This window comes from Argiope bruennichi, chromosome 2, assembly GCF_947563725.1.
Source record: "Argiope bruennichi chromosome 2, qqArgBrue1.1, whole genome shotgun sequence".
In the NCBI taxonomy this organism is placed as follows: domain Eukaryota; kingdom Metazoa; phylum Arthropoda; class Arachnida; order Araneae; family Araneidae; genus Argiope; species Argiope bruennichi.
In genome coordinates, this window is record NC_079152.1 from 63,497,420 (window position 1) to 63,523,926 (window position 26,507).

General features: G+C 27.0%; 3 protein-coding genes across 3 annotated transcripts; 1 reads left to right on the forward strand and 2 right to left on the reverse strand.

The window, feature by feature from the left end:
* Positions 1-3,813: 3,813 nt before the first annotated feature.
* LOC129961938 (ADP-ribosylation factor-like protein 2) lies at positions 3,814-11,326 on the forward strand. Its single transcript, XM_056075582.1, has 5 exons — positions 3,814-3,958; positions 6,291-6,401; positions 6,492-6,654; positions 7,618-7,698; positions 9,274-11,326. The coding sequence occupies exons 1-5, from the start codon at positions 3,894-3,896 to the stop codon at positions 9,406-9,408; spliced, it is 555 nt and encodes a 184-aa protein (XP_055931557.1). The 5' UTR covers positions 3,814-3,893; the 3' UTR covers positions 9,409-11,326.
* Positions 11,327-15,962: 4,636 nt separating this feature from the next.
* LOC129957424 (flavin reductase (NADPH)-like) lies at positions 15,963-24,920 on the reverse strand. Its single transcript, XM_056069739.1, has 5 exons — positions 24,755-24,920; positions 23,303-23,461; positions 18,405-18,494; positions 16,564-16,695; positions 15,963-16,407 (listed from the first exon to the last, which is right to left on the reverse strand). The coding sequence occupies exons 1-5, from the start codon at positions 24,837-24,839 to the stop codon at positions 16,259-16,261; spliced, it is 615 nt and encodes a 204-aa protein (XP_055925714.1). The 5' UTR covers positions 24,840-24,920; the 3' UTR covers positions 15,963-16,258.
* On the reverse strand, positions 23,592-24,685 carry LOC129957416 (methylglutaconyl-CoA hydratase, mitochondrial-like). Its single transcript, XM_056069727.1, has one exon. The coding sequence runs from the start codon at positions 24,611-24,613 to the stop codon at positions 23,714-23,716; it is 900 nt and encodes a 299-aa protein (XP_055925702.1). The 5' UTR covers positions 24,614-24,685; the 3' UTR covers positions 23,592-23,713.
* Positions 24,921-26,507: the final 1,587 nt, after the last annotated feature.

The following is a 26,507-nucleotide window of genomic DNA, read 5'->3' on the forward strand; positions in this document are numbered from 1 at the left end:
ACTATGGTGAATACCTATCATAAATCACATATCAATATGAATCTGTAAACTACAGGTTCCGTTGAGGCTGTGTGTGATGTAACTGGCGTACTGCCCATCATCTGGGTATTGACACGCGCTATACTTATAAAAAGCTACTCTCACCTTTTTATTCAGAACACTCGCGCAATCGCCTCGGTGAAGTGTGTAGTAAAAAATCAATTGTTTAATTTCTTAAGTTTAAAAGTAAATAAAATTATTTTTCTAACATGTCTCAATAATTGGAATCAACCACAATTACATACAAACCTAATTACGACAAGACAATACGTGTCCACAAGATGGCGTGAGAAAGAGAAAGAACTCTAGAAAGGAAAGACCATGCTCTAAAATTTCATAGAATTTTAGAAATTTCCAATGCTTTTAAAAATTAAGTAAATAAAATGGCAAAATATCATTTTTTGGTGTAACACGATTTTCGATGTCCTGCGGCGAGGAAGAATGGATACACCCTTCTTTACTAGAAGTGTTCAATCCTTGCGAGACGTAGCTAAACGATGTGCTTTTTTAACATCTACATTTTATTGTCAAAACACTGATGGCCAAGCTAACTGGTCTTTCTAAAGTAAGTGAGAGTCTTCTTTGGATTGTTAAAACCCTTACAAGAAGACAGAAAATGATGTATTTAATAAAAAAATCCAAATTTGGTAGAAAGAGTTGCGTCCGTCTTTTTTTTAGATTTATGCGTTTGCAGACATTTATTTGATCATGATTGTAATGTTGTCGGGAGGGCAAAACGGCCTCGATCTTATTGCAAAGATTTCTGGATACTCTTTCAGAGAAAACAGTATGGGGGGGGGAGAGAAATGTGGTATTCCTGTTTTTGTGAACAAAGTAACATATGCGTACCTTGCAGGAGAAAAAAATAATTTTTGAAGAAATGAGTTGAAATCTTTGTATTTCTATTTTTCCTTTGCTTTTGTTGTGTTAAACACTGGCCATTTAGGGTAATTAGCTGAGTCACACATTTCATTATTTGTATTAATTCAATTATTAAAAAAAATTAAATTTGCTAACTTATAGAACCTAAGTTCAAACAATTTATTATAGAAGACCAAGAAATGGATTAGTTACATTCACGCACAATGAAAAAAAAATGCATTGGATGCATAATTATATATATATATATATATATATATATATATATATATATATATATATATATATATATATATATATATATATATATATATATATATTATGCAGACTAAGACGTGTTGAAAATACTGATATTCATTTACGATTATTTTTCTCTTGATTATGCATAAAACGAATTAAAATTAAAATTATATAACTTATGTGGTTAATTAACTCCACGAATGGGCGCTCTGCGTTCTTCCGGTGATAGCCAGCAGTCGGAGGGCAGAGTTCAGAGTTCAGACTAGACGAGGGGAGAGAATGGATGTCCGCCGAGAAGGGTGCGACCGGAAATCAAGAAGACGTGATACTCTGAAAAAAGGCCGAAACTGGAATTCTTGCGTAGAAGAATTCCTCTGAAAATGTCCAGTGTACCACGCGTAGGTGGGAAAGATCCTTTGAACAACATCAACAGCCCATCTTCATGTAATATAAATTCCTTTTTCATCATTGAATTCTCACTTGTAAAAATCATCCGCATCATCCTTTGTCAATCAAGAATAAAAAGATTATGCTAATCCAAGTGGACTGATGCATTAAAACCCATCACACCCACACTTATTTTTCTAAAAAATATTATCTGTACTACTAATAACGATGCATATGTGTATGTTATGTCGCTATACATGACATACTGTTAGACAATATGTTCCCAATGTGGGAGGGAGATACCTTTCCCCATTAAATGCTGGATCTATGAATGATAGCAACAATGGGACCAGAGACAATAATATTTATATATTTAATATGATAAAACCTTATAGAAAAGTGGGTGTTCATTAATTTTTTTTTCCTTGTTAAGTGGGCAGAAAACATTGAATAAAGAGCTTCAAATTTGATGCAGATATTTATTGGGAAATGAAAATGCATACTTTAGAGATATTTTTAAATGTTGATTAGAATTTTAATCACTTAAAAATTAAATGAAATTTTGACATTTTTTTCTCAAAACTGCAATAAATCTTATAAAACAGAAAAGAATCTTACATCGTTTCGAAATTTAAAAATTATTTAATTATTAATTTATCATTGATAAAAAATTTTTAAATTTTTATCAATGATATCAATTAAATTGATATTCAGTTGTTTGTCTACTTTTTGATTGATTTAAAAAGTATTTTAAAACTTATTCAAGAAATCCGAATTATTTTCATTGTTACTAAAAATATTTCAATCCATTGTTAATATGAAGATACATTTTATTATATCATGATAAGTAGTTTTTGCTTTACTCGTGCTTTTAAAAAAACTTCTTTGAAATTTTTTTTATACTTGCAATTAAGTTTAACTTTAAAATTAAACAATGATGAAAACTTTTTACAGTGCATCCAATTTTAAATAGCAACCATAAGAAATTCTTTATATTATTCGCAATTTAATTATTTTCATTTCAAATTAAAGTTCAAATTTCAGCTAAGATAAAATAAAGATTAAAGGATATATATATAGCACAATGAACAGAATAATGTAATATTTCTAAAATGGCCCATTTTACATGTCTGCCAAAGTTTGAAGTTTAAAAATAATTTGCTGATGAAATCACTAAGAGAAACAGTAGAAAATATTTAACTGAAAATTTTAGCAATCATCAATTCCGGCTAATTAATTGTTCGGCCCAACCGCTTATTACAAATAAATGAATATGATAATATCAAATGATGAAATGATGTATATCAAATTTTTATGCAAGTTGTACAAAGGCATTTGGTTTCTTCTTTTTCTTCAGAAACTTCAATAACGCTCAGGTGTAATTACAAAAAAACTATTTTCTTGGCATTATATCAAACATGTTAATATTTTATAAATAATTGGGTCGTTTCAAAATAAAAATACCTTACATAGTTAAATATTCACCATATCAATAAATAATTTTCCAAATAAGATGGTTAACAAATTATGAGCTTCATATGGTCATGAACACGGAAATAGTACAATACGCAGAGGTTCTGAGTTTTTTCTTAAAGCTAACTTGAGTTTTATTTGATTACTGTATTTATTTTTTCATCATCAATTTTAGTAAGTTCGCAAACCTGAGAGAATTAATCATCATGGTGATGATGCTCTTGTAATTAATAAAGAATGATGAAAATGCAATTTGATTGTCCAATTTTCAATTTGTTGAGTGCATCTTGAATTTTCTAGCATCTCAGAAATTTTTAGTAGCATAGTTTAACTCTATTGAATCCTTTTTGGAAGCAACGCGAATGAGATTAGATTATTTTGAGATGGACATCGTAATTTTGAGCTCAGTCAGATGACGAGATCGACATCTGAGCTGATCCCTCTCTTTACAAACTTTCATGCGACACCAACGGTAGAGTATTTTGTCCATAACAGGGCTAAATGATGAAAACACTTTTAACTCCAATAATAGGAAGATGCTCCAAATTCCAATAATTGCCAAACTTTGCACACTTAACTTGAAACGAGCTATTCAGATCGATAATATACAATCTTAATTTAAATGATTGAAATTCTTAGAATAATAAATATATAAAATAATTAAAAGTTAAGGCTAACTATACCCTTTAAAAAATTTCAAACTATTTTAGTTTTCCGAAAAAGTATAAGAAATTCTCTTTACACTTTTTCAGTAAAACCGAAATCAGGAATTATTGTTTGTAACCGTCACCTCTTTTCAGTAGTCAAAACAAAACTAGGGAAACCGAATTTTATTTGCGATAAATATATACATTGCTCATGTCAAATAATATAGAATGGGTTTATTGACAATTTTGAAGAAAATGAAACAAAAAGAAAAAGAAATGCGACTTCTTATGTTGTATCCTTTATAGTTTCGATTTTTGTTGCTTTTATTTTACTGTTGAACAAAAAAGAACCATATGTAACTGTCAAATTGTTTTGCTCAATTCACCTTTTATTTGAAACTAGTAAATAAGAACTACCGTTATATAAATATTGAAAATATACTGGTGCATGTAATTCTAACTTGAAAGAACTTTTTTTTTTTTTTTTTGAAATAGTGTCGAGTGACATTGGATATAGTTTTTGTACTTTTCATCTACAAAGAATTTTTAAATTATTGCCATATGCCCTTTTTTTGTTTACTATACTAATATGATGACCAGTTATTAATGATTCCATTAAAATTCTTCTTTCTATAAGTTTCCTTGCATTAAATTATCATAAATTAAACGTACATTTTGAGAATATTAGTTTATTTTCTTGTGTACTTTTCTCTATGTAAATATATACTTTAAGGTTTTGTTCTCATTTCATAATTGATGTTTGTTTCTCATCGTGCTCTTTAAAAAAGAATTTTTAACAAACGTTTGTTTCTTTTTGTATATCTGTATAACATGTATAGTTAGAAAGAAAGTACAAAATGATGTTAATACTTATCTTTTTTGGTAAGTTTAGATATTTCCTGGTTGTTGAGAATATATGGCTGAAAAGTAAACATTATGAGTTATCAAACGAGTCTATTTTAAGTTAGAAGACATCAGTTTTATAGTATTTTTTGCTATCTTTCTATCTCAAATCACTCTTTATTTCATATTTTCCCCTTTTCCAGGAAATCCATATATCTGTCTGAGGTTGAAAGCCAGCTACATTTTCTTAAAAATTAGGCAATATTGTATTGAAAATTTCTTATCTTTTGTGATAGGTGCATATTTGATTTTATTCTTTAGTACTATATACTTTTCATATATATATATTTTAGTATATATGTGTCGTTTTTGATATAATTTGAAATAAATTATTTTTTAATAATCTTTTTCCCTAAATACTATTCATGAAAATAAACTTTTTTAGAATGCACAAAGTAGCTCACAAAACAAACACCTGTAACAATACAAATTTGAAGATTAGAATAATAAAACATTTATATATTTAAAGTTACTTTTTTTTTGTTTCATAATTATTGATATCCAAAAAATTTTCTGCATTTTTGTCTGTGGTTTCTTTCCTAAAATGTAATTGTTATCATTTTTTTTTTATTTAATACTCTACCTATATTAATTTTAAATTAGGATTAATGCTGAAAATTAAAGCATTTTAATTTTTTTATTTTGTTTTTAAAATATATTTTGGTTTATATGCCTAAACCTGAATAATGCTAAAATCAATTAATTCTTCAAAATAATAAAGGCTATGTTCTGTTGTTAAATTTAACTTTTTCTTTGCAGTACAAATACTTTACTAATTGATATTTTACATTTGCTTGTGGATTAGTATAATTGCTGTGTTAATAAACGATTAAATATTTTCTAATCTGTCTCTGCTTTACATACTGAATTTATCATCACTTCATATTTTATGGATAATTTAGTTTGAAATGAGGATGAACTAGAATAATAAATCCATATATGGTAGAAGAAAATCCAGATATTATCTGAATAAAAGGAGAAAGTACTTTCATCATCAAAATCTCTTGAGCAAGAAATTTTTCAGTTTTCTTCTCACTTTAAAGCTAAATTTTAACAAATGGAGTAAGACTATAACTAATACTATATATATGACAACCATAGCTATAATTTCATCAGATATGAAGAAGAATAACAGCCTCTTGCACTAAATAGCTTTTTAAGTACGACTAGTAGCAATCGATTGGGTGCCTAGTAGTAGTGTGTGGATATATCCTGAATTTTCCATAGTAATTCAAGATTTTTAATAAATTTAAACAAATAAAATGAGTATAAAACATGGTTTTAAATTTAAGGAAAAGCATATTTCTTTTTAAAATGTATTAATTTTTATATTTTTATATATTTTTTGTTCGCATATTGGTCATAGAGATAGTCAATTAAAAAAAATCTTTTTCAGAAAATTAATTATATTAATGAGAATAATAATAATAATGAATTTAATTAATTTCTTTTTACTATACAATTTGTGCAACATTCAGCTTTTTTATCGATATGGCTTAATATATAAATATAAAGAAGCATTACATAATATATAAATATAATATCATGATATAAAGACACAAATGTTTAAATTGATTTAATAGTAATTTTATTGTTTTAAAATATTACTTGTTTGTGTTGTTTTTAATTAATATTTATTAAATTATTTTGTGTTTATAATACTCTTTTTAGAATGTAACTCAAAATTATTGTTTTATCTTGTATACCTTAATTGATTTTAAGAGGACTTGATAATGCTGGTAAAACTACAATATTAAAGAAATTTAATGGTGAAGATATTAGTGTTATATCTCCAACCTTAGGTTTCAATATAAAAACCCTAGAACATAGAGGGTGAGTGTTCAGTTTTTTTTCCAATTCATATATTGAATATAGTTGAGAATGCTGGTTTTTATTTACTTGTATTATTACTATTTTCTTCAGTTTTAAGCTCAATATGTGGGATGTTGGTGGACAGAAGTCTTTAAGATCCTATTGGAGGAATTATTTTGAGAGTACAGATGGACTTATTTGGGTTGTAGACAGTGCAGATCGCCGTAGGCTACAAGATTGTAAAGATGAATTGCATACTCTGTTATTGGAGGAGGTAATTTTTAGAAATTAAATATATGGTTCATAAAAACTAATTATTTTAATTAGTATTACAACAGTAAATCATTTAGCCTATCATAGACTTTTCAATAATCATTGATGCTTAGTTTTCTACAGCTTTCAAAACTTTTAGTTTACTGTGAAAACCAAGCATCTGCAATCAAATTAAAAAAATTTTACTTTATGGTTTTACTCTATGGTTCTGAAACAACTTATATTTGTTTATAAATTTCTTTAAAATTTCTTCATCTTATATGTCATAAGCCAAATAAAAATTGAGAACTTATTCTGCTTGACTTTACTATATAATAAAAATAACACACAAATAACACACACCACATAAAAATAATATTTATATCTATTTCAGTAATTTCGCTTGTATACTGAATGTTGTAGATGCCAGATTGTAAAAATAAATTGCATACTGGAGGAATTAATTTGCCAAACCAAGTGTTCTCAATTTGTATCATAAAAAAAAAAAATCATCCTAATCTTCCTTTTATTAATGTTAGATTTTTATATTTTTTCTTTGCTATTTTTTGATTTTGCTGTTTTCTTTGGAAATATTTCCCAAAGGAAATAATCATTTCACAGCTTAAAGAATTCAGTGACCTCATTTGGTTGTTGAAATATTATTCTCTAATTTCTACAGTTTCTGAAAAAAACAAAAAAACAAAACTTATTTAACAAAAAAACTTACTTAACTTATTAACAAAACTTATTAATTTTTTTATTATTATAATAAACATTATGAAAAAAGAAATTTATTTTATATAAAACCTTGACATTCAATGTGTAATCTACTTTTTATAATTTGCTCAAAGTTTTAAAATTTTTCTTTTAGCAAAATTAATCTTTAAGGATTAAGATGCTGTAAAACATTGGCTCATTTTTTATTCTTACAGAATTCAGGATATTAATAATTTGTTTTTAATTAAATATGGGTCATTCATTTTAGCGATTGTCTGGTGCTACATTATTAGTGTTTGCCAACAAACAAGATTTGCCTGGGGCTCTTACTGCTGAAGACATAAAAGAGGTAAAGGGAAAATTTGGAATTTAATTTTAGCTTTTAAAATTTTAAAAATAAATATATATTTATATGTAATCTTATCATTTATTTTACTTATTAATTATATATTTATAATATATAAACACTTAATTTGCATTTATTCCTTCACCTTGTTCATAAGTTCTCTTGTCAATGTCTTATAATTCAGACTGCAATGGATATATTGTATAAATACATAGAAAGAGATTGCATCATTTTGCATTTGTCAAATTTATTCCCTATGGGAAATCTGACATTTCTATTTTTTTCCTCCAATTTATCATTAAGTGTAATTATATTACTGTGCTTCAGAAGTGTGTGAATAATATTTGCAATTTTTGTTTCATTTATGGGGTAAAATATCATTCTGCATGTGAGAAAAACCTGCAAGCTACACATTGTATGCATGATAATAAGGATAGAGCAAGCTGCATATCTGTGTTGTAATAATGACTAAAAGGAAAAGATTGCTGTATAAAATTTGATCTTTCAAATCACATTTTTTACATTGTCTCATTGAGCTTTTCTCCTAACAGTAATGGTTTTATAAGAGCTGGATTAAGCCCTAAAGAGTCCAGTAGTACTAATGTAAATCTCAGGCTCCACTTTTCGATTCTAAACTTTCAAAACCAATTTTATTTTTAATTTAAATTTATTCTGCATGTATATAAATTTGGGTAGCAAATTTTGACAAACTGAAAAGCAGATTGCTTAGTTACATATCACTTTCTAAGAAGTGAAGTTTAGTGTATATATATATACTATAAGCACAATTGAAATTAATTTTTTTTTTTGAAAAAAATGACCAAACACAATTTAAATAATTTTAATAATAAAGTTTGGCATATTTGCAAATTTTAAAATTATAAAGCATCATTTCTTTTTAGAATTTTAAAAGAATTTAATATAAAACTTGTAAATGATTATTAGTTAGAAATGTTTCTAAAATAATGCTTGTAAATGGTTATTGGTTAGAAATGTTACTAAAATAATGCTCTCTGCCCTCAAAAGCTTGGGGGTTAAAGGACCCCAAGACAGTTGCTTTTTTTTTTTTGTGTGTTTTGAATAATCTGACATTCTATTAGTAATGAATATTACAAATATATCAAACAGGACTCACTGGTATGAAAAGATGGTACATAAGGAAATCAGTGTTAGCAGACTATAGGATGTCATAGATGACGATCTGGTGATTCATATAAAGAGAGTAATAAAGAAATATATATCCAAATTATATTGTGTTTTCATGGTTAGAAGAATTATATTGTATATAATCCAATTAATTGTGTTTTCATGGTTTATTACTTCCTGTTCCGAAAGTAACCTGTATTACATTAGGTATATTTTTTAAGCTAATTTTAATAATAATTAAAATATCTGGTAAACCTGGATAAAAATAAAAATCCAAAATTTCATTTATATTTTCAAATTCAGCAATCAAAATTTTTTTGGAATCTGCATACTTAATTTTTTGAAGCAAATAAAGTATTAAATTTGCTAATTAGTTTTTTGGAAGTAAAATAGATTTAACTTTGTTTTCATTTGTCTTTTCTTTTTATTTAGCTATTGGAATTAGATCAAATCAAGACTCACCACTGGCGTATAATTCCTTGCAGTGCAGTAACTGGAGAAAATCTGTTACTTGGAATAGACTGGATTCTGGATGATATCGCTGCCAGAATATTCACACTTGATTGATCGCATAAATGCTGCCCTTTTTATATTTCAAAAGAATATTGAATATTCCAAGCTGTGATGATCTGAAGTACCAACCTATTGTAATTTAACCTGCAGTTGATATGACACAGGCATGTATATATTCAGATTATGACTTCTGCAGAATGTATTTACTACTTTTCTTAAGTTGGTGGTGATAAATAATATCGAAAATCTTATAAATAATTTATTAATTCAAGATTTGGCTGTACCTGTTTTTAAACATGTTTTGCATAATCAACATAATGATTCTAATTTTTGTTACCAACTACTTTAAGTAAGTTGATTATTAAACTATATGTAATACATTTACATTTGTGAAAAGTTTAAGATGTTTCGCTTTAGTTATTTCATTGGTTATAAATATTTTTATTAACTCAAAATATATTGATGTTACTGATTAAAATTTGAATCTCTTCAGGATAGCAAGTGTTTGCCAGTCTGCATATTTCAATATTCTAAATTTATTTTTATTATGCCTGTTCATGCATTTTAATTTCTTTGCATACTTATCAGAATATTAATACTTTGCATACTAAGTTAATATCAAATTCCAGACATATATTAAAAGAAGTACTTTTTTTATTTGATCCAGTGTGAAGGAAATTGTTTTAATAATAATAAAAATAATAATTTTTTATGGTGGCAAAGAGTATTTGAATTCAGATATTGAAGCTTTTTTTTCCTTTCTATTTTGTTTACTTTCTTTAACAATTAAAAATTTTAGAGATTTAATTTCATCTTTAACTTTGTTTCTAGAAATTCTGTAAAATTTTTACATTTTAAACACGTTTTTGTGTGACACTCAGAGCTTCTCTGTTTGAAGATATAATGTATATGTTTTTTTTTTATTTGAATGATTAGCAGTGTAAATTGAAATTAATTATAACAAATATTGAAACTTTTTTAGAAAATCATGCCAAGTTAATTAACAGTTTTCAACGTTTTTGAAAAGATTTGATTTATACTGTTATTCTGGGCTTTTTCTGTAATTCTAATATAAAACTTTATGCTATGAAATATAATGAAAAGCATTTGAGCTATATTTGCATAGTTTTTTTGTATGCATGTGAACATTCTGTATACAATTTGCCTACATGCAACTAGTGTAGAAAATATTATCAGTAATGAATACACTCCAGATGAAGTACAAAGTACATTGGTTTGTGACTATGTATGTTACATGTCTTAAGTAGCTCACCTAGAGCATTTATTAGGAAAAAATGTAGTTTGTAAAATATTCCTCATCTGTGGTATAGCAATTGAGTAATGTTTGAGAATTTTATTAATTCACAGAATTTGGGTCAAATATTGAACACACTAATGTATTTGCATGTTTTGAAGAAATCTGTATCACATGTTTTTGATATGGTTTTATAGTAGCACTTGCTAGGGCTGTTTTGTAATTTCTTTTTCTCATGGTGTGTTCATATACACTTATAAGAGATGGCAGACTGAGCTTGGTGTGCTATTATGCTGAAAGTTTTGAAATTTTTCTCTCCTGCCATCAATTTTAGCTTTATATCTTTTTAACCTGAAACAATGACACTATTTCAATTCTATTGTACTTAGTAGGAAGATTTATATCTTTAGAATATTTTTTATAGAACTTAATTTGTTATACTACATTGCATTTCCTTTATTTATTGAGAATGTCAAATAGATACAAATATCAAATAATGAAATGCAGTTATCTATGGAAAAAGAAATCAGAAATTTAAGTTCAGTTTTTCCTTATTATTTTATAAAGTTTATTTGATTGTCTTACTTGCGTTTTACTACTCGTTTTCAAGTTATCATAATATTATGCAATCAAACAAGAAACATTACAAAACTTTTAAACTATATACAAAAAAGATTAGCTTTATGTAAAATTATTGTTAATTAATAATAGAAAATATATTTACACTATATATCTGATCACTAAAGAAAGGTTTTTGTAAATATATATATATATATTTACGATTCTGTTTTTTTATTTTATGTGCATGTCTCTTGGATTCATTTTATAACATTGCATGAACTTAAACATCAGTTGTTTATTCATGTATAATTTATGTTTTTTGTGTACTTTTTTTCTATGTTAAAAGCAGCTTTGTGTTATTTAGATGTCACATGCATTTTGGAATAAAATTTTATGAAAGACTATTTTATAGTTAGTTTAAAAATTAATTTACATAGGAAATAATCAACAAGTGAAAATATTCTTTAATATTAGGTCCGTAAATGAAACAGAAATTGTTTTCTTTTATTTAAAATAAATTTGTGTAGTTTCATTGTGCTTGCTTCAACAATTTAATAATTATTTGAATGCCTGTTATAACTAACGTTTTGAAATCACCCTTGAAGCATACATTGAATTTTCTTATGGTCAAATTATAATCATAGTAACATCCCTTTTATTATATTTGAGAACTAAAGAGAAATTGCAGAATGTTAGATGAGGATAAAATAACATGATAAACTAACAGATTTTATTTTTTGCCTTGCTAACATACCATATATTTTCATCCTAATATTCTAAACGAATTTTTGCTACCAAACATTTCAAAATATTCATAATAACTTTTTGTGGTTAATACCTTTATTATTGAAGAATGTAATGAACATTATTTTGATTTTTATAGATCTTTCTTGTTTTGTTTTGGGATGAGTACCCCCCCCCCCCTTTCACTGTATACTTTAAGTTCATATTGAAGATATCTTAATATTTCTTGTAAAAGTCACCAAATCCAAAACTGTTGTAAGATATGGCCCATTTAAACTTTTGAATTGTTATAGAAAAAAATAAAAAGTAAAAATTGTTTTACACACTTGTAACATTCATGGTAAGTTTACAGATGTTTAGATTATTGATTCAAATAATAAATTGAAAGTTCTTGTTTGCTGCAACAGTCCATCAAAAAATGTTTTGTTGATTTAGTAACTTTTATTTGTCAAAGTGTAAACTATTTCTATAACTTCTTTTTGAATCAGTGATAATTATTTGAGTGGATTTATTTGTTTATATCCTAAGCTTGTATTTATATATATAAAAAAAAATCAAATTATGTATTAACAATATTAGCACTGACTGAAAAATAGTGCCAATATTGTTAATACATTGGGGAATCAGCACTGAAAAATTATTAATTATATTAATTTAATGCATTTCACTTGCTAATAACTTTAACGTTGCTTTTGGTATTATACACATAAACTATCTTGCCAGTATAATTCACAATTATTGCAAGAACATGCATTTATTTTTATGATATTTTAATTATGTATCTGAGGAAAATCACTTGCATTTAGTCACTTTCCTAGCTTAACTCCAGATTTAGATTCTTGAGTTCTTTGAACTTGGCAGGCATTTATTTTACAACTAAAGCTCTTGTGATATTTTAATTTTATCAAATTGAACCAACTTGCTATATTTCTATTGGAAATGATAGAATATAAGATTTTGAAAATTCAGGAGAGTTTTAATGACCATAAGCATAGATTTATTTTAGATTAGTTCCCTGCTTAATTTCCTGAATCCTCATATCTAAAAAATATTGATAGACTGGTCCTCCTTCCCTCCCCATAGAAGGAGAAATATTTTACCTTCAGTTAGTTGAATTTTAATTTCTTTATTGCCTATTATTTTACTTTGCATCGAAGTTTCTGCACAGAATATCCCCCACCCCTCCTAATGGAGTCGGCCACCTTGAAGATGTTCATCCAATTGTGCATATTGCAGATTGCCGTGTTTTTTTTAAATTTTTGTTTTTAATGACTATAGCATACTATTCATGCTGTCACACTCCATCACCGAATATCTGGATTCTATAAATTTTTGCTTTGAACATGACTTCTAAAATTAATACAACGATAAAGATGCTATATTTTGGTTTCAGTTCTTACTACCACATGTATAAGAAAAAAATGAATGAATTAGAAATAATGATGGATATAGTTCTCAAAATCGAAAATTTTTGACTTTAATATGAACGGCAATACATTTCGTGAGTTATAACATCAATTTAAAGTAGTTTAAGAACATATTTGCAAGGCACATTTCTCACTGAATTTTGTTCGTTGTTTGAATCATTTCTTATTTCAAATTCAAAGATACTTCCAGCATTCTGTGTGGCAGTTAATTTTGTTATGTAATCATGAACTTATACATATTTTTGTATGTTTTAGATCAACCAAGTCATCTGGTACATTTATGTACTATCATGTCTCTAAAAAAAAATAAGTATACCATTGGATTAATTGGCATGTTGTCAAAGCCATTTACAACATTTTGCATTAAATTTAATTGCAGTTCTTAGTTCCTCTCAATAATATGTTCATATACATTATGTATACATAATATATATGTATGTATATTATACATATATTATGTAATATATATAAGTTGTATCTTTCAGGTTAATTTAAGAAACATGCAGAACTTTTGACAATGTACAGTAGATAATTTATTTACGCGTACACAGTTATACTGATAACACTTATATAGACAAAGATCCTGACGTAGTCTTTGATAGACAGTGTATATAGAACATGATATTAGCTACAGTATATTTTAGGCTATCTTGAATCTTATTAAATATGTGCAGAAATTATGTAATTTCTGTACATATATTGTGCAAACCAAGCTAATCATTTAAAAAATGGAATAGGATGTGCAATATTCAGTCATTAAAACTGCACTGAAATTGTTTTCTGCAAATAATATTTGACATCAAAGCATGTAATTTAAAATCTATAATTTGGATCTTATATAATCAAATTTCTTCTAAAATTAAATTATCATCAATAATTTCCCTTTAACATGTTTTTTAGTCACATTTTAAAGCTCAACATAAATATACATCAAAAAGTTTTGTTTTAGAAATTACTTAGAATAAATGAGCATTCCTGAATAAATTTTCTTTTAAACCTAGAAATACAGTGGCACTGCACAAAATGAAACATTTTGTCCAGAATCAGACCTGTTAAGATATTTTATATCTATATACATTAATGAATAATATGTTAGTGGAAAACATATTCAAGAAAAAGCAACAAATTCAATCCCTAGTAATTGATGAAATATATATTAAGGTTTCAATTTACTTAACCAGACACAATGTAGACATTTTAAAGCATCTTTTTTTCCGATTTTATTTGTAATGGGAATTTTCAGCATGACATACTGAATCTTTGCTCATTGGGATATGTTAGGAACATAGGCACAATATCCAAATAATACATGATTTATACATCCACTAAAATTGAGATTTTTATTATTATATTCTAGCTTCATTAAATACTTAAATTCTACAACTGGAACAACAGCCAATATTTAGAAAGTCTGTTTATAGTTTATGCTGGAAAAAGAGAAGGTAAAGTAAATTTAAAATAACTATATGGCATGATATGCAAATACAAAGATCACATAGTTTGTAAATTCAGTATACTTATTATTGTCAAGTTAGGTTGCAGCAAGATCCTGGTTTTGGTTTTGTTGTATATTGAACTATATCAAAAACACTAACTTGGTTAAAAAAACAATAACTAACTTCTTAATTAGCATCATTTAGTAAATTATAAATGTACTTGAATGATGTTTCAAATTGGTTCAAAATACCCAACCCCTACACACATACAGAACAGAAGATATTTCTTCTTTTTAGTCAATAATCTTCTGACCTTTCTTTTAGAATATAACCTTCTGACAAACTATCTTATAGTTTTATTCAAATTTCATATAAAGAGAAAAACTGATATTTTCTGTCTTATCTGAGTACAATTGAAGGAAAATGAGCAACTTTGTTGAAATTCAAAGACAAAATGCTTGTACTTTTCTTCATGCCATTCAGTAGCTGGCTTTTGGCAAAATTTTCATCTTTCTAAATTGGAAAAGTTTATATGCAATATTTTATTCTTAAGACTAAATCGATATAATGAATGATCAAAATTAAGATCAAACTGCTTGACCTCAAATATTATTTCAATTAAACTCATTAAAGATTCTGCAATTAAAGTTCATGTGGACAACTCTAAAACCAAATGAATGAATATCATTTATTTCCATAAATGTCCTGCAGATAGAACTGATTAGAACTTATTCTTACCTTGTTCAAAAAATTTATAAGCTTTCTTTATTGTAAAATTGAGCAATAATTTAGGGTATAATTGATAATAAATCAGTTTTAGAATGTTTATATAATTTTTCTTAAAAAAATTAAACATTTTAATTTCAAATGAGGAAGAAATTCAATATTCAACTTAAAGGATGAATTTATGTATGAAGGACTAAAATGACAAATGTAAAAACAGATTCCTAGATTTTTTTTTTTTTTTTTAAAGTATAGGAATCTATTTTCTGTTAATTTCATTGGTTATCAAATTAACAAACATCTTGATGTCAAAAGGGAAAAAACAAGATAATTTGTAATTCTATTCCTTTCAGACACATTCTCAGCAATTATATAAACTTTCATAAGATAAATATTGATTAAGTAAGTTTGTAAATTATATATACATACAGAGAATAAAAACAAATTCAAAAATGGAAATAATGGAATTAATAATTTTATATATTTATTACAAATATATATTTTTATATGTGATATACATTATATAAATTTCTTTAGAAAAATATGTTTGTATAAAACAAAATCTATACTTTGACTTAATCCATAATAAATCAATGTTTCTATTCCAAAATATATATCAATTTCTAACAAAAGTAGAAACACTAGTATCTCAAATAAAGAAAAATCTAATTTATATGCACACAAAAGCAAACTATAACAAAACAAAAGCAACCAATATGCTTTAACATAAATGAAGAAATTATATCAACCCAGATAAATCACTGGGGATATCCAATTCCAACATAGTGGCCAAAGTGCTCTTCAGTAGTTAAACAATTCACTAAGATTTCAGCCAAATCATACTTAGAAATAACTCTATCAACAGCAGCTTCATTTTTTATTACATAATTTCCTCTTGGTGGCTCTTCTGTAAATGGAATAAAATAAGTATTAATTACACATAAAATAACTTTTTTTGTTGTAACAAATGCTTACATAAACGTACAAGAAGTATCTATTATTTTTATGGTTTTCAAACCAACCAGTGGAGAAACTTTTCAGTTTTATTTTATTGCATATTTACCAGCAATGTGTGGAGGAAGCACAGCTACCCAGTCTCTGTCACATTCTTTTAATGCTTGCAGCATTCTCTCGTGATCTTCGGTAATAGGAATATATGGTTTGGGCACTTTTTCTCTTTCCCAAAAAAGGAAAGCTGAAAAAAAAAGAAATGAAAACTTCTATAATGGCGACAGTTTTTAATAAAACTAATCGTGAAATTAAAAAAAAAATTTATAAAAATTATATGATTTGCTAATCTTATTTCTAAATAAATAATCAATAGGAAATGAAAACACAGATAATATAAATCATTATATTTTCAAATAGTGCTATTACTATTTGTCAAAAATATGCTATAGATATTGGCCTTTGAAAATATGAAGCCAAAAAGGAAAGAAAAATCTATAATAAAAATCTAATGAATTTCCACTTCCCTAACAAATTTCTGTTTTCTGACTAAACATTAATTCTAATTATAAACAACTATTATGGTTAAAGAAAAGAAATGCTGCCTTTAATCCCAATCTGGGCAGTAGATTTATTTTAGGATAAATAGGTCTCTGAGTAAAAAATCACTGGAAGAAGAAAAGTTATATTAATTATCAATTATCTTGCTGCCATATTTTGTGGATGGTATGTGTGTCTGTTTCACATTTGCATAAATACTTCTAAAATTAAGGCTTCTTTGGTCAATTAATACTCATTTAAAAATATTTTTAAATGAGTCTAAAATAATAAATATAAGATGAATCAGTAACTCATCTGTACTTATTTTAATATTATATAATATTATTCAAAGGTTCATTTATTATATCTAATATTAATTATTTTTAAATTAAACTGCTAAAGCAAAATAAATTTTAGACTCAGTGCATAATTTTAAAATAATGAAAGGTAATTACAATTGCTAATGCTTTATCATTGTTTTAATATTAATAATAAAAACTGTATGCCATAGCACATGCTGCTGTTGAAAAATGCTTTAGTAGCAGATATATAAAATACATTTGCAAGGAATAAATCACATTGAAAAAAATAAATCAGTGATTTCCCCCCTTCTTTTTCATGACTCCTACCCCTCAAAATTATATTGAATCATTTCTTGTTTCCTGTCTGTTAGAATATGCTACAAACTACTTAATTTTATTGCCCCCTTCATTCATCTTCTTTTTAATTGAAAAAAAAAAAATAACTGCATGCTACATGATAAAGCTCATCTTCACAATCAAAAAGTATTACTTTTAAGGTCATTAAAAAAAATCAATATCCATTGTTTATTTGGATTCATTTTCTTTTTCCAGGAAAAGGAAACAAACACAATATGTGCATTATGCCATTTATCCCTGAAGCAAACATTACTAAATCATATTTTAGACTTAATTTGAACCAAAGAGAAAAAATATATTTGACTGAATAATTTGTTTTGGGGAGAAATATTATAACAGTTTTTATAAAGAATAAGACAGATTGCATTATTCCTTGAATTATTTCTGTCAAAGAAGAAAATAAATCAATAGTAAAACATATATGATTCAATGAAACCATTTTCCAACTCGTGAGTTCTCAGTCTAATTTTGTTCAAATCCCTGCTTTCAAAGGTGGGGACGAGCAATTGAGAATAAAGGAAATAAAGCATGATTGTACATGGCATATGGAATAAGTTTCATTGCAACAGTAATTTCATATTTTCATACTTTAATCCAAAATTTAAATAAAATTTAACTTGCAAGTTAAGTTTTATTTAATTACTTATTAATTAAATTAAAACTTATTAATTACTTATTATTTAATTAAAACTTAGCTTGTAAGTTAAATTTTTGCTATCATTAGAAAAACTTCTTTAACATATGAAGGAGAACTTACATGAAATACAGCAGGTAACTCTTTTCACATTGTGCTCCTTCATTGCTTCCAAAATATTTTTAGTTCCATCAGACATCACTGTTGTGGGACCTAATTTAAATTCATAACAATTTTGAATTATTACAGATATAAGTAAAGACACTGTCATTTTTGTGATTTTAAGATAATACATATAAATTCCTTGCCTAATTATTTATTTCTTCTTTTTGCAACTGTAATATAATTGTATTCACTTTAGAATTAAAGAGATCTTTTAAATATCAGTGTTTTTTTTCTTCTTTGACATAGATTGAAAATAAATAACAGAAATTATAAGGAGCATTTTAATAAAAGTAATTAAATTTCATCAAAAGCAATATGTAAATAGAAAACAAATATATAATTGTTATGAACATGAAACTGCATGTCCTTAAAAGATATGGGGAAAAAATCAGAAACAAGCTATTAGTTGAGAAAAAATTATATATTCTTGTTTATTTTCTTCTTATAAAATTGAGACAGACAATATTAATTATTAAATTATATTATATCCTTCCCTTGTTATGTTCTTTCTTTAATTTTTCAATAAAAAAAGCTATTAAGCTAGTCTTCTTAATATTTTTTCCTAAGATATAGTCAAAAAATATGGTTACTCCAGATTATTTTGCAATATGATTAGATAACTTTATTAGATCTCATTATTATTGTTAATAACAAATTCAAACAGTTTTAATTAAAAAAAGAATCACTAGGTATTCAATTTTAAAACCAATAATTTTCTCATTACGTTAACTAATAATAAATAAAAACCAACAATAAATTCTCATTAAGTTAATCCTCCTTTAGGAGTAGATGTTTGTTCAAATTGCTTAGCTATATTTTGTATTTGTAACTATGTCGAATGATTCTTTTAGCTATCTTCACAAACTTTTAAGACATGGGAATAAATGAAATTTCTGTGTCAGTAGACAAAGTACCAGAAAAAAATTCCAATCTGTCAGATCGTCACACCTAAAGTCAAAAGATTTTCCACTTCAACTATTTATGTAATTTAAATTTTGTCTTACCATAATTGTTTAATACACATTTTACAAGATCTATGAATGAATTATTTTTAGAAATAGGAGGGAAAAAAAATATGTTTTAAATCAGTGTGACTAAAGCAATTACTTTTTTTCAGTAGACAAAAAGATTCAATGAACAAAGGAACTCCACCATAGATGAGACATTTTACCAATGATGAAATACTTTACTACTAGAAGCAGTAATTAGGGATAAATATTGCTTCCATTAGAAATATACTATATATAATAATCAAATAAAAATTCTATCATGCTGGTTATATAGATAAATAACCAGCAGAACAGAATTTATTTTATTAAATTTATTTTTTACCAGCAAAACTTATACATTATCTTAACTCAGAAATTTATTTAGGAATACAGTCAGAAAGCAATTTTACTTTGAATAATAACACATCACTCAATAAGTCTCCGGTCTAATTAAGAAAAACAATTTTTTTAAAAGAAATTCCACTTTATTCATCAACATACTCTCCTTCAAGAGTGATGCATTCATTCCAACGCTTCTCTAACTTTTCAATGCCCTTCATGTAAAACAATTTGTCTTTGCTCTCAAAATAGGCCTCAGTTTCAGCAATTTGAGCCAAATTTCTTTTCCTGGAGCATCTTTTTCATGTCTGCAAGAACTCAGTAGTCGCTGGGGGCCAAATCTGGAGAGTACAGTGGATGGGGAAACAGTTCAAAATATAATTAATCCAATTTAACCATTGTTTTCATCGATTTGTGACACAGGACATTGCCCTGGTGAAACAGCACTTTTTTCTTTTGTTTGTGGGACCATTTTTTCTTGATTTCTGCACTCGATCAATCCAATAATACCATGTAGTATTCACTATTGATAGTTTTGCCTTTCTTACAATAGTCGATGAATGAAATTCTCTGCACATTCCAAAATACAAATGCCATAATTTTGCCACGCGACTTTTGAGCTTTTGGTCGCTTTGGACGATTTTTACCAGTTGCTGTCCACTCAGCTGATGATCTTCTTGATTCAGGCATGTAGTGGTAATCCATGTTTCATCTATTGTCACATACCGATGCAAGAAATCCTTTTTATTTCACTTGAACAGTTCCAAACTATTTTGTGGATATTTTTTTTATGTTTTCAAGAACAACTGCCGCTTTTGGGCGACCAGAGCATTCAGCATCATCGGTGCTTGTAGAACCGCGTTTAAATTTAGAATACCAGTCAATAATAGATTTCCCTGGTGCAGAGTCCCCATAATGCATATCAAGCCACTGTTTGGCTTTAACAATATTTTCCTCTATCAAAAAACAGTGCTTAATCAACACACGAAATTCCTTTCTATCCATTGTCTTGAAAATTACAAAACTGGGGTCACTAAAACAACTGTAACCTCTAAACTAACGGTCAAAATGTCAAGAAATTTTGACACATATTGTTTGAAGCTTAGTACTACCGAGAAATTACATGGGTCTTTCAACAATGTTGCCATATATGTGTCAGAATGGGGACTTAATAAATGATGTGTTAAATCAATTGATGTGGTGAAATGTTAAGAATCACTGGTATGAACTAGAAGTAATCTTACATTTGACAATCCCATGTAGCTACCTAAATGGGAAAAGTATTAATTCTTCTCTAGATTCTTCACAAAGATGGAATCATCAGATAAAAACACAAATTTGCAGACAAAAAAAAATTACATTTCAAAATATATTATATTGTGATTAATGAAGAGGTTAATTATATTGATAAAATGTATGCATCTATAATATTGCAAGAATAACAGAAACAAAGTTATTGGAGAGTTTTTACATAATACAAAGAGAGGAGATAACAGCCTTTGTGCTATGTCCCTAACTGTTATATTTCAGTTTAATACCATTCTAATAAATAGCAAACTTATATTTACTAGAAGAAAAAAAAAAAAAAAAAAAAAAAAGAAAAGCAAGAAAGAAAACAGAAAATCAGAATAAGTTCAAGTTTTTCTTCAGGTATTGACAAATTCATAGACTTCTAAACCAAAAGTAAGATATTTAAAGACATTGGCTAATGTTTAATACTGCTTTCTATCATAAAGGAACTTGAACAAATTAATAATCTGAAAATGTTTTTTTTATTTCTGTAAACATACTTACAGAAAATGTACACAAATTCTGTCAAAGTTCCAATTAAAAAAAGTGCTGACAAATTGTACTGATTTTTTCTATGGCGGTTATTACTATTTAGACTATAGTAAGGTAAAATGCAAAGATAATTGCCAGAACACTATAACTTGTTGAAACAATGAGTCTGAGCAAAAATTTTAATACTCATATTTTTTATGTTTAATTTAATATTTTGATATCCAATATCTACCCAGAAGTTTATTTTGCCACCAAAACCAATTTGCTCAATTTATAATTATTTTAACATTCTATGATGAATCTGTAATGTTAAGAAATTTTTAATTAAAAAGATGCTTTATTTCTATTTTTCTACCTTATTTAGCTAATAATTTTATAAAATTGTGATAATATAAATAAATTTTTGGTATTAAGCAATAAAAATTAAAGATTTTGTAGGTACAAATGTCATGCACTTTGAGGAGGCTATTAGTATGAGGTAAAATAAGAGAAAAAAAACATGCACTTAGATGAGTTTAAGAGAAAAAAAAAATTAAATCATAATGGACATTATCAATCCATAAAAATCTTTAAGCCCAAGTATCTCCAAATAAATTTTTAACAATTTCTCTCTCTCTCTCTCTCTATTTTTTCCCCCTTATCCTTACGAAATGATTATTAAAATTTTCATTTAAATAAGGCATTTGAAGACTTTTGCTTAGTTTCTATCAAACTTTTAAACAACTTTCTGAGCAATATTAAACACAAAGAAAAGTCAATTTTTTAAAAACAAATATTACTAGTGTAGCAATATGAAAATATATTACTATAATTTTATTATATCTTCTGGTAATCAAATTTGTTTCATATCATTCTTTCATTTAAAATGTTTTTACAAAATACTGAAAATCTCATATTGAAATAACTTTGTAACATATATTATATATCTACATATATATATTTTAAAATCTAAATTAAATCCTAATTAATTTCCAAAGTTTTATCTTAATTCAGCCCATATTAACTTCATTCTAAAAGATTCCTTATTTTCTGATTCCATTCCACTTTTTCTATTTAATTAATTCAACAGAAGCTTTGTAAAATTGCTGAATCGGCTAAAAACCGACAGGTTCCCACACTCCGAGTGAAGGGATAAAATATTGCTGACTTACAAAAATTCTTCTAAAAATCCCTACAATTTCCATGCCTGTGATTGAGACGTGATGGAAATCCCAATTAAAATCTAACAGTATATATTCACAGGGATAAAATTTTCATGAGCTTTTCCTCATTTCATTTTGTGCTGTATGTTCTTAATAATTCAAAATCTTCTTCTCTTTCTTCATCTATGACTCTGCTTCAAAAATTATGCTTATTATATATATATATGCATACATTATAAAAGCATATTAAAATATTTATTATTGCTGCCAAATCAATTCCTAGCCACATTCTTTATTAACTATTCATTTAATGGTATATTTTAAACTGATATTACAATTTGTTGCATGATCAGTTAAGAAATATTACAATCCATAATAGCACAAAAATAACAACATTTAATTAGTTACAAGAATCAAAACATGTACAGCAACAGAAATCAAGCAATTTCAAAATGCTGTAAAAATTCAGAATATTTTCGTTTTATCACACAGTGGCACAATTTCCCTAAAAAAATGAATATTTTAAAATCTGCATAAAAAATTATAATATAATGTTAAAAATAGAGTGAATAAGATACAACATTTTAAAATAAAAATAACTTACTTAGGTCATTCCTTGTACCCAAAGCAATAATAACACCATCCTGATTTTCAACAGCTTTATTGACATCATCTTTATTAAGAACATCACCTTGAATAATATTTTGAGGAGTTACTTGGCCAAGTTTTGCCTTGTCTCTTACAAATGCTGTGACTTCATAACCTAAACATATTTCCACAGAAAAATGTTAAGAATAGAGAAAATGGAATGATGTGTGTATATTAAATAAGCTTTATAATTCCTAACAAAAGTAGGAATTTTATAATATTTCAAGAAAGAACAACTGAAAAGATTTACATGCATAAATTTCAACTTTATTAAGAAAAAAAATCAATACATATTAAAAAAATATATTTATACAAAATATGAAATTGCATTTAAATATTAAATGGGTAACTGCAATTTGGCACATTTCTATTCAGCAGTATATTTTGGAGGTCTCTTTTCTTTAAAAGCCTTTAAGCCTTCAACACGATCTTTAGTTCCAATAGTTTGTGCATAATAAGCTTGCTCAAATGCTAATCCACTTCGCAAGTCAACATCCAAACCTCTATCAATTGCCAATTTTGCCAATCGAACAGCAATGGGTCCTTGGCTTTTAATTTCTTCAGCAAGTTCTAAAGCCTTCTTAAAAGCACTATCGCCATCAGAATTCTGTTCCACAACATGGTTTGCTAGACCTATTTTAAAAGCTTGGTTCCCATCAATAATACGAGCAGTAAAAATTAATTCTTTAGCAATAGCAGGTCCAACAATTCTTGCAAGTCTTTGGGTTCCACCACCACCTGGTATTATAGCAAGTTTAGTTTCCACAAGTCCCATTTTCGCAGATGAAGCTGTAACACGCATATCACAAGCCAGTGCCATTTCTAATCCTCCCCCTAGAGCATGCCCATCAAGGGCAGCAATAGTGGGAATGGGTAAATCCTGCAAATCTGTGATCGACTGACGAATTTTGGCAACAAAAGGTCCAACTTCCGCCTCTGGCATGACTGCACGTTCTTTTAAATCAGCCCCAGCGCAGAAGACACCTTTAACTAAACTATGTATGACAAGAACACGAGCATCTTTATCATATTTAATACTATCTATTACTTCAAATAATGAAGCAATGGTTTGCTTTCCTAAAGCATTTTTCGTTTCAGGGCGATTCAAACCCAAAGTAATAATGCCTTCGCGTTCACCAGAATGACGTTGTAAAATAAATCCCTTATAATCAGAAACACTTAAGTTACGCACGGTTTTTATAAAAGGTAAATAATTCTTGAGATAATAGGCAGGTTTTAAAATTGGAAATGTTTTAAGAAGCAACATTTTGAACAATATATCATTAATGATCAATATTGTTTACTTATACTGATAAACAGTACACACGTGACCGGTATAAACTGCTGCCCTCTATGGGACAATAAAGATAATTTGACGAATAATAATAAAAGTACAAAATTATATTACCTTTTTTTAGAGCAGCTTCAACCGTAGCCAATCCAGTATTACCGGATGCACCAAATATTACGACTTTTTTTAATACAGCAGGCATTATATGACAGTGACCAATTTCCGTTTCCACTGACAAAGGCGTTAGCTAGCTGCCAATGATTTGTTGATACTGCAATCACAAAAAGTTGCGGTTATGATTATGATGTGTCCCATTACGAAAAAAAGGTCTTTCTCTTCTTTTTTTTTTTTCCCCTTTTTTTTTTTCGAAATTTATTGAAAACTCACAACTAATATTGACCAAAATTCTGAAACAGTTATTGCGTTACATCTTTATCAAATGCGATTAAATTTCTAACCTTGTTGATAGCAAAATAAATACATTAGAAATGTACGAAAACTATAGATTTGAAATGAATGACAAATATTTAAAGAACAGTATAAAATATACAGTATCGAAAAATCGCAGATACCATTCATCCAATAACTAACAGAGATGTGATTAAATTCAGGGTCATGGATCTGAACTTAATAGTTACAAGTTCGGTTACAGATCTTAAACAAAGAATTCAATCCATAAAGAATCAGATTCGATTTGTTCAAACGAATAAACTTTGTGAAAGAAAATGTTTAAGAAAATAGACTTTCTAATCAGCTTTCTAAACAATCCCTATACTGATCAGTGATTCAGAGTTCCACCCTCAACCTGAATATTATCATAAATGAGCCCAAAATTAAATTACCTATTGGAGTATAAGAAAATATACTACAGTAGACTCCCGATTATCCGCGCCTGCTGCACTAAGTTTTTTTTTTTTTTTTTTTTTTTGCTTTCAAGCAAAGATAAAATGCTTCCAAAGCAAGAATCAAACACAAATGCACTGATTTCTTCAAAAAGGTGTAATTTTACAGTTATGCTTTTGCAATTACATAATGCATTACAGTATTAAAACAGTACATATGTATTAATTTTTCTGTGTATCCTTGACGCCTCTCGAAAGTACAAAGCACTTTTCTGTTTTCATTAACAAAATGCATTTTAGGTTAGTTTTGAGTGATATACTAAAATATTAAGCGTTAGTTAAACATTTCCTGCTGTTTATATTACTTTTTATTGTACATAAAACGATTTTTCAAAGTTGGAATGACTGTTTTCTCTTTTGCTATACCCGTTTTTAGCTTTTTTCGGATTATCCGCGATTTTTGTTATCTGCGGCGGCCGCGCCACCCAATTCCGCGGATAATCGGGAGTGTACTGTAATTCTTTTGGTTGATCTCTTAAATATTTTCTAATTCACAATATCATCGAGAACACATTGTGCTAATAGGGCAATATTAAATAAAATTGAAATAATGGTTTCTGAGAAAAAAACTTACTCCTCAAAGCTCTTGTTTTATTCAAACATAATAACTTATATATAAACTTTAGCATATTTATAATAAAAGTGGAAATAAAAAATTTCTGAAAAAGTAAATTCTAACTCCTATATTTTCTTTTAAATTGAATTAATTAATAAATGAAATTTGAGATGAGACAATTTATTAAAAAACGGATGGTTTTTAAATCACGGCAAAGAAGCATCAATATATCTATAAAATATCTAGGCTGTCTAGGTAAAATACATAAAAATTAATAAAAACATATTATACCGTATTATAAAATAGCGAATTTACAGTACTGTCGTCACAACGTTGTTATACATGCAAATTATAATATAGTTTTTGCAAAATTGTTTAACGTTATTCAATGCAGGAATTTTTCATGCACAGT

What these genes read in the sequence shown, in the direction of transcription:
- LOC129957424 (XM_056069739.1), bottom strand. Translation starts at nt 24,839, where the DNA reads ATGCCTGCTGTATTAAAAAAAGTCGTAATATTTGGTGCATCCGGTAAT. An exon ending in GGGTACAAGGAATGACCTAA is followed by an intron (nt 18,495 to 23,302) that starts GTAAGTTATTTT and finishes AATTTAAATTAG; the next exon opens with GTCCCACAACAGTGATGTCT. An exon ending in AGTTACCTGCTGTATTTCAT is followed by an intron (nt 16,696 to 18,404) that starts GTAAGTTCTCCT and finishes TTTTTTTTTCAG; the next exon opens with CTTTCCTTTTTTGGGAAAGA.
- LOC129961938 (XM_056075582.1), top strand. Translation starts at nt 3,894, where the DNA reads ATGGGTTTATTGACAATTTTGAAGAAAATGAAACAAAAAGAAAAAGAA. An exon ending in GAAATGCGACTTCTTATGTT is followed by an intron (nt 3,959 to 6,290) that starts GTATCCTTTATA and finishes ATTGATTTTAAG; the next exon opens with AGGACTTGATAATGCTGGTA. An exon ending in AAAACCCTAGAACATAGAGG is followed by an intron (nt 6,402 to 6,491) that starts GTGAGTGTTCAG and finishes TATTTTCTTCAG; the next exon opens with TTTTAAGCTCAATATGTGGG.
- LOC129957416 (XM_056069727.1), bottom strand. Translation starts at nt 24,613, where the DNA reads ATGTTGCTTCTTAAAACATTTCCAATTTTAAAACCTGCCTATTATCTC.